This window comes from Petaurus breviceps, unplaced genomic scaffold, assembly GCF_028583685.1.
Source record: "Petaurus breviceps papuanus isolate PSGF00001 unplaced genomic scaffold, PetGlider_PUasm1.0 174, whole genome shotgun sequence".
Taxonomy (NCBI): Eukaryota; Metazoa; Chordata; class Mammalia; order Diprotodontia; family Petauridae; genus Petaurus; species Petaurus breviceps.
The window spans coordinates 75,139,962-75,148,896 of NW_027185761.1; the positions used below are offsets into that span (position 1 = coordinate 75,139,962).

General features: G+C 54.9%; 1 protein-coding gene across 1 annotated transcript in view; it reads right to left on the reverse strand.

Moving 5' to 3' along the window:
- Positions 1-8,935, reverse strand: part of DLEC1 (DLEC1 cilia and flagella associated protein) — a 92,196-nt gene that overhangs the window by 76,120 nt on the left and 7,141 nt on the right. The window contains exons 5-10 of the mRNA XM_069084586.1: positions 8,789-8,896; positions 6,892-7,014; positions 5,383-5,530; positions 3,172-3,282; positions 523-860; positions 40-260 (exon numbers count right to left, since the gene is read on the reverse strand). Of these exons, the coding sequence (XP_068940687.1) occupies positions 40-260; positions 523-860; positions 3,172-3,282; positions 5,383-5,530; positions 6,892-7,014; positions 8,789-8,896 (1,049 nt within the window). The remainder of the gene's footprint in view (positions 1-39; positions 261-522; positions 861-3,171; positions 3,283-5,382; positions 5,531-6,891; positions 7,015-8,788; positions 8,897-8,935) is intronic.

Below are 8,935 nucleotides of genomic sequence, written 5' to 3' on the forward strand. Positions count from 1 at the left end.
GGGCTTCACTTTTTTTGGACACGTGCATCCCAGACAAACCTCTCACTGAACTCAACATTCCGTTCATCTCTCATTGGTCCTGTCTTCTTTAGAGGAAAGATGAGGGACTTGCCTCCATTTGCAGTGTTAGGTGGGAAAAAGCGAGGGTTCTTGAGAAAATTATGCTGGTTCTCAAATCTGGCAAGAAGCCGCCGCTCCTGGACCCTCTGGGCCGTGTTTAGATGATTCATCCACATTTTATTCTTTGGAAAGCGGCATTTCTGGGAAACAAGCAAAGGCACCGACTCAAAACAGCTTCCTGGGAGACATGGCTCTGGGTGTAGGCCCAGACTCGGAGCCCGCGAGAAAAAAGAAGGCAGATGCAAGACTTCCCCCAAAGGCACGCAGGGCTCTGGGTGCTGGCACCTCCCTGACAGCCTTGGAGAGCATCGCGGTGAGGTTTGCTCCTCCTCTGTCTTCTGCCTCCGTCCATCACCACCCCACCCCACACACAGACGTGGGGCTGTGGCTCCCGGAGTCTACCTTGACAGCTTTGGGGGGCGTCACTTCCGGCGTTGAGCACTTGGTCAGGGTGGACAAGGACACCTCAGAAGGGATGACTGGGAGCTTCTTCTTGCTGACCATCTCTGTGACTTTCTGAATGTCCTCTGCCCCGACTCTGTGCTGCTTGTAGCTAAAGGTCAGCTTATAGCCCTCGGGGTCACTCTCTCCTGTGATCCAAAGGAAACCATGGTTATAACCGAGGGAAAGGGCCAAAGGGGTCACCCGGCCTGCCAACAAGAAGGCTGGCAGTTCCTTTCTCTCTCCCAATGCTCTGTTACACATCAGTCCAAACGAAGCAGTCCCCTCCCCATGTTTCTCTGTGAATCCAGAACGGGGCCCTCTGGGAATTTCCTCCGTTACACAGGACAAAGTCTTGGGTCTAGGAAGCCTCAGGCAGCCAGAGACTTCAAAGGGAAGAAACTGAACCCCAGCCTCATTTTGAACATCGAGGTAATGATGATGCACTGCTTCCCTTTGGGAGGTTAGGAAGATCAGGCCCCCAGGGGACATTTCTGGGCTCTGTGTCACTGACCAACAGGGGTTTCCTCTAGGGACAAACCAGCAGGAATTCACAGCCATACTATTTCTAATAGTAAATACAACTTAAGGAAGGACTGAGCTACATGAGTGTGACCTCTCTTTGCTCCTTTGGAGAAGTGGGGGCCCCTTTCGGGTCCTTATAAGGGACAGCCCTCTGGGAGGCAGCAGTGGCGAGGGGTGAGGACAGAGTGGGAGATGCAGATGATGCCAAGAGAAGAGAAAGAAGCAGAATTATACTGGATTAAAAACATGCAGCTAAGTGAGCCAAGAGGGAAAGGCGTGCTGGCGGAGGCAGTCGCAGCCCCCAGTAGAGCTCAGCCCAGGAATGCCTGCTCGAAGCAGGAGGGGCCCCCAGAAGCTTGGGCACCATCCACAGCGCCCATGCCAAAGTGGTCACGTGCAAGGAGAGCTACCAAGGCCGGCTGCTGGTGCCCCTGTTTCACCCCAGCCCACCCCCAAACACACCTGTCAGCAAAGGACCCGGGATGGACAAACCATGCTCAGAGATTGCAGTGAGGAGAGAGATGCCAGAGGAAGGGCACCAAGACCTCCAATTCAGGGCTTTGTCTAGTCATCCTTTTAGATGAGACTGAGACTTAGGACCATCTTGGAGCCCAAGGGGCACCCACTTCAGGGATGAAGCCTTCCCTGGAGGGTTTCACTGGGCCTGAGGTATGAATATGCCTCAGGCAGGCTCAGAGAGGCCCAAGTGGGCACCCATTGGCTGCTGATCCTGACTAGCTCAACATGGTGCCCTTCAGCTGGGGCCCCAAGTCTGACAAGCCCAGGGAGCAGCCCCCATCCTGAACTCTGAGCCCCAGAGCCCCAGCTCTATAGGGGTGGTACTACCACTTAAAAGCAGCAGGCTCCTGTCCTGGCTGGCACCTCCCTCCCTCTCTGGGGCAGGGCAGGGCTCAAAAGACCCTTGGGATTCCTTCCCAACCTGTGCCAGGCAGACCTGCAGCCAAACACCTCCCACTGACAAGATCAGCACAAATGGACAAAAGCAAAAGCTTAGCACAAGCCACACAATGCAGAGCCTTCTGGAAGTAAAGTACACAGGAGGGATTATGGGCCATGGAGAGAATACACCTTCCCAACACACAATCCTTGTCCCTCCTAGATGCTTCATGGAGGTGGAAAAGCTGGTTGGGCTGCTGCTAAGAGGGCAAAAGGGTGTCTCTGGGAGGCCCCCTAAGCAAAGAAAGGCAGGGCCTGGGGACGACAGAGAAGCATCCTCTGGGGGTTTGAGGGCAAGCAGAAGGACAAGGATGAGTGCTCACGAGAGCCAAGAGAGAGAGGAGGGAAGTCGGTGAGGAAGAAGGGGACAGTGGGGTGCAGAAAGGGAAGCCAAAGAAGTGGAACCTGTGACCCCCCAGGGCAAAGGTCAGAGGGCTCCTGGGCAAGGCCCAGGGAAGGGAACTCAACAACCCCAAGGAGAGAGCCAGCATCAAGCGATATGGGTACCCCCGACACGGAGGGACACGCACCCATCACTGTCTGCAGATCCGAACCTTCCCCCGAGCCAGCCCCAGGGTGTGCCTGGCCCCTGGCTCTGGAGCACCCTCCCAAACTCAGCGTCCCCAGCTGCCGTGACCATGTCCTTTTCTAAGCACTCCCTGGGTGACTGTTCCCATTGCCCTGGCCTCATCAATGACCAGAGGGGAGGGTCAACGCACAATGGGCCTGGGGAGGAAACATGCTTTCTGCAAGAGGGGTCAAAGAGGCATCTGAGCCGAGGAGCGACTGGCCAGAGAAAGGACTCTCATCAGCATGCTGAAAATCCTCACCACCACAGGGTCAAGGGCAAACTAGAAACAGCCGACTCACCAACTGTCCCAGCTGAATGGACCGGCCTGGTTCTCCAGGGCCCTGGGACCCAGCGGGTCTCCCAACGCTTTGTCCTTTGGTGACCACCCTGCCTAGAGCTCAGATGCCTAGAGGGAAACCTCGCCTGGGACAAATGCCACGAGGAAGGATGTGCTCAGGGCTGCCGGGCCACTGTGAGAGAACAGTGCAAGGCAGCTCCTCTCCAAGCCCAGGCTGGAATTCAGCAAGAAGACTCCTTAGAGATGAGAGAAATGTTACCTTTGGGTGCTCGGGAAAAAGGCAAAGGGTCCTGGATGTAATCTTCGGGACAGATCAAGCTGTGTTTCTTCAGTAGCTCATTATTCACACACCATCTGAAGGCCGACTTCACTTCAGGAAAGGAATAAAGAAAGGCCAGTGAACGGGCGGAGCCGATGCCAGAAAGCTGGCCTTGGGCTCTGCTGAGCTGCGCAGATGCTGCACTGAGGACCAGTGGAATTCACTGAGAATTCTCAGATTCTTCTCCAGACTCCTTCCACCAAGGGCCCAGCCTGTGGTCCCCAGCCGTGCCCCTCCATCATCTCCCCTCTGGGATGATGATCCATCGTTCCCCTCTGAGATGGGTCCCCGGCAGTGCCCCAACCTTCTTCATCTCAGGGCCTGCCTTCTGGGGCCACCCCCAAGGTACCTGCCTGTGCCATCCATACGTATACTGGCAACTCCTCAGAGCACTGACTGTCGGGCTTTCCCTTGTACCCCCATTGCTTACACAGTAGCCAGCACCTAGCAGGATGCTAACCAGCTGTCAGGTCAGTCCTACGGGGGAGGCAGGAAAAGCAGACAGCTGCCCTTCCCTCCAGAGGTTTCTAGTCTAGCTGGGGGCAAATCTCACCATGAAAAATGAGTAACGGTCCATTCCAACCCTACATTGTGTCATGCTGATGAGACACCCAGCTGAGGGCAGAAAGCACTGGGGCTACCTAGGGGTTGGCCAGGGGACAAGAAAGCCTTGAGAGAGGCAGTGGCTGAAACTCTCAGGCTTGGCCAGAGAGGAGGGCCCATCAGGCACGTGGGGACCATGCGCACAGACCTGGATACAAAAACTGGACGTGTTTACAATGCCAGTGAGAAGGAAGGGTGGCCAGCTGGGGAAGGCAAACAAATCAAGCCATGGAATCTGGCCTTGAAATGCAGACAGAACACGAGCGACTGTACAAAGAAAGCCAGCCGGCCCCCTGCGGATTCCTCCCACTCCAGGGCCTCCCTGACATCAGTCAGCCCCTGACAGGCATCCAGAATGACCAGTCTTTTCCTCACAAACCTCCCATGACTGCTGCCTACACACCCCAACGAAGAGCCTCAGTCTTTCATGGGGGCTAGGGGCTGCCTGTGAGAGGCTAGCTGAAGTGGAGAACCTTTGGGTGGGGGGCTGGCGGGGCAGGGAGGCGGCAGCATGGGGTAGTCCTCCCAGGAGAGCCAGGGGCCAGATTAGGAGGCCCAGAGGGGGGATTCAGAAAGGCTGGATGACCAGCTGCAGGAGTGTTGCCCAACCAGGACAAGGCCTCTCTAAGGCTCTGCCTTTGGATGTTCGGGGTCTGGTCAGGGTCAGTGCTGTTATCAAGGGCACTTGCTGAAGGCGCATTTGGCAGCAGACCCACGTGGGGATAACTGGGCCGGGGCCAAAGAGTATCTGCTGGAGCCAGGAGGGCTTTGATAGGCTAGAGTAACAGGCCAAGCGGGATCAAGTCAGATGCAATACATACACTCATAGACCTAGATTTAAAAATGAGAGCTAACGTTTATACAGCCCTACTGTGTGCCAGGCCCTGGCATGAGCACTTCACACTTCTGCCTCATTTGGCGCTCACAACAGCCTGGGAAGCAAAGGCAATGGTCATCATCCCTATTTCACAGATGAGGAAACTGAGGCAGACGGGGGGAAGTGGTCTGCCCAGGGTCACACAGCTAGTGAGCCTCTGAGGCTGGATTTGAACTCAGGGCTTCCTGACTCCAACCCCAGGCTCTGTCTCCTGTGCCGCCTTGCTGCCCCAAGTACTAGAGTCAGTTGGACAAGTACAATAGGTGGGACACACGGGGGTGTGACAGGAGCATTGGGCCCCAGAGCAGGCCGTCTCTTGCCGCCCCCGCCTGCCCAGTCACACCACAGCCAGGAATGACACTGATGCTTTGGGCTATCAGGAGGAGGCGGACCGAGGCGTGACCCTATGAAGCCCCGTGACAAGATGGGAACGGACAGTAGCAGTCTTCAAAGGCCTCCCACACAGAAAGGGGCTGAGGCCTGTCCTGCTTGGACCAGAGGCCTGACTGGGCTCTGATTGAACCAGATGACTTTGCCGGCCCTTTCTGAACATGGGCTTTGGCAACTCCAGGGAGGCCCCAGGAAGGACAGGGGAGCCTCTGGATTCTACTGAAATCCTGCCATGGGTCGGGCTCAGCAGCTTTGGACAGGAGCAGACACAGAGTGCATACCTGGAGGCAGCTGGACAGTCCCAAATTCCTGGGCCTTGACGTTGTTCAGGACCCTTTCTTCCTCTGCCACGGACCGAGCCCGGGCCTGAATAATGTGCCTCTCGACCACATCTGCGTCTGCTAACTTCTGGGCATACTCATCTCGAAGCTGGCATGGGGAGGAGGGAAAAGACAGACACATTGACGCTGGCCTCGCTTTGTCCCCCCTGACTCAGCTCTCCACGAATGCAGAACTGCGCTGCCCAAGGGGCCCATGCCAAACCTTGCAAGGCCATCTGGTCTAGTCTCACGGGTCCCTGGACATGCAGCCCTACTCCAACATGTCTGAGTCCTGGGAGAAGAGCCTCCACCCGCTCTCCGCTGAGGAGTCAGCGCCATTCTTTCCCGGACAGCCCACTGTGTTCTGGGATAGCACCCCCCCTCCAACAGTGTTAGCTCTGCCCTCCGGGGTAAAGGAGAACATTCTGCCTTGTAGGGCAGGGGCATCCTAATCAAGGAAATGGGACTGCTCAGCTACCCCTAGGGTGACTTAGCAGTGGCCACCTGCTCCTGGATCTTGATTTATTTTCTCCGATTTTCTCAATGACACTGAATCCTGGCTGGCAGCACTCTGGCTGCCCAGTGCCATGCCCAAGGCCCCCCCACCCCACCCCAGTGGCCTTCCTTCTCTTGTGCCTGTGAGCATGACTTTCAAACTCAGGTGTCTGACTTGTACCATCTGGCACATTCTGTCTCATTAGTCGTGGCACAGCGTTCTAGTTAGCCTGCCAAGAACCTGTGGACTCTAGACTGAAGGGAGTGCCTCCCTGCTCAACCAAGAGGCCAATACTAAAGGCCACGGCTAAAAAAATTAAATATGTTACATAAGGGTAAATAGAAAGTCCTGCCCTGTAGTTAAAACCTCATGTACACAAGCACAGGAGGTAGGAGATATGGCTAGAAAGCAACTGGTGTGAAAAAGTCATTTGGATCCCAGTGGACCACAAGCTCCAGACGATACAAGCCCATCAAAAAGGTTAAGATTGGGGTGGTGAGGTGGCACAGTGAATAGAGCACTGGCCTTGGAGTCAGGAGGACCTGAGTTCAAATCCAGCCTCAGACACTTAACACTTACTAGCTGTGTGACCTTGGGCAAGTCACTTAACCCCAATTGCCCTGCCTTCCCCCCTCCAAAAAAATTTTTTAAAAAGGCTAAGATTATCTCTTATTGCCTTAATACAAGTAGAGACTGCAGAGGCTAATCGTGACAAGTCCCTTCAACAGATCCATGAAGAAATGAATACAACTATCATGAGATATTTAAAGATTAAATATACCACAAAAAATAAATTGGAAACCCAGAGGATACCCCCAAGTGATAGCTAGTAGGATGTGGGTAGCTCTAGATATAAATGGAAATGAGAGAAACAGAGGCTGGACCCTCCTGGCAGGAGCAAAGGCAAAAAATCCAAATAGAAACAGAAACATGACAAATCAAAGGAGAAAAGAATGCGGTGGTTCCTGAGATACCAGGCACACGTTAATGCACTGCTGTGAGCCCCGAAAATTGGCCTCATCTTTGTGGAGGCCCTTTGGGGGCCTCTGCAACAAGAGATGTTCACTCTCTGAAAAACAACTGAGAGGCAGCCTGGGCTAGGGACACAGGACCAGCCTGAGAGTCCAAAGCCCTGGGTGCGAATCCTGCCTCCAGCAAGAACCAGCCTCCTCTCCTCTTATGGCACATCCTTACTCCAGTACCAGACTGCCTACCCTGTGCACGAGAGGGGGAGGCCCAAAGGAGGCGCCTCAAAGCACTGTCTCAGGCGCTTTCTGTCCAGCCCAAGGGCAGCAGGCGGCAGCAGGCAGGCCCCAGCAGAATGCTTACCTTTCTGATACAGCAGCCAGCTGCACCTCTAGTTTTAACCAGCTCTGTACAGGGTCATAAAGACATTTCCTACTCACTGACCTATCACATGTGGTCATAGCCATACCCCCTTATTATCTCATCTAACAAGACACTGATGGCGGCAGCCGTCCTCCAGCTGACTTAGTGATGGTTCAGACCTAAAACCACACTTCCCTGTAGAAACCTTCTGGGGTTTTACCCAGGGAACTCTGTGCAGTGGATATTAAAAGTGCATGTTCCAGAGGCGGCCAGGTGGCTCAGCGAGTAAGAGCACCGGCTCCAGTGTCGGGATGACCTGGGGATCGAATCCCAGGCTCAGACACTTAGTGCCCACCCAGAAACACCTGGCCGTGTAACCTTGAGCAAGTTACTTAACCCCAATTGCTTAGGGGTGGCCAGGTGGCTCAGCGAGAAAGAACACTGTCTCCAGTGTTGGGATGACCTGGATCGAATCCCGGGATCAGATACTCAGCACCACACCCAGAAACACCTAGCTGTGTAACCTTGAGCAAGTTACTTAACCCTGATTGCTTTAAAAAAAATAAAAAAGTGTATGTTCCTTTAAGAACCGACCTCTCCTTAACCACTCCCTAATCCCACCCTGACTTACCTAGTTGGCAGGTTCGGCACCTGGTTTACTGTAGTTTATCCTATATAAACTTTAACTGTACCCCCTAAAGTTGCAGGTTCCCTAAGAACTCCTGCCGGATGTCTAGCATAGCAATAAGTCTTTGCCACCTTGACTTAGAGAATGCTTGAGTCTGTGAGTTCATTCCAGGTGACCCTGCCCTGGGAACCCTGGTCGAGGGTTCTCTGTATTCCTGGGGGTTTTTTCCTCAACATTTCTGGCTCCTCATCACTGGCAGTAGGAAAATGAACCTGGAGGCCCTGGGTACCAGTCGGACACACCAAAGAGGAGGCCTCCCCAACGCCCTCCCTGAGCTGCTCTAAGGCAGCACACTGAGGAGCTGGCACAGTTCTATCCTTACAGAGGCCACCACTCAAGCCATAAAGGCGCTAGGGAACCGTGGCGTGGAAAACTCCTGTGGCCTCGGCTTCTTTCCCCTCCCAGTGTCCCTCTCATCTTGGGCCTGAGCCAGAAATCTCCTGGCAAGTGTGGACCCCAGAAGGGCTGCTCACTCTTCCAGAGCCAGTCCTGTCCTCTCCAGGCACCCCAGGCCTGAAGGGCTCTGACGCCTCTGCTCTGAAGACTGAGATCCCTGGCTCCCCAGGAAGCCTTTCCCAGCCCCTCCTCACTCCAGGGCCTTCTTCAGTGCCTTCTCCTGGGCCTCCTCCTTGTCCTGCCTCCAGCTCTGCTTACTATCTATTTGTTTGCCTGTCCTCTTTCCCCTTAGACTGGGAGCTCCTTGGGGGCAGGGAAGGTCTCCCCAGCCCTCAGCACAGCCCTGGCACACATCTCGCTCAATCAAGGTTTACTGATTGACAGACTGAGAGCTGAGGGTGCACTAAGGTCCTGAAGAGAAGCGAGGATCTTCATGTGAACAAAGCCACGCCGGGAACCTCTCCTAAGCGCGCGCTCCCAGGGCGGATAGACATGGGGAGCCGCAGCGAGCGGGCACCAAGAACCCGGCACATCGTGGGTGAGGGCGCAGGGAGATGGAGAGCCACCTGGAATGGGCGTGGGCACACCCAGAACCCTGCGTCCCG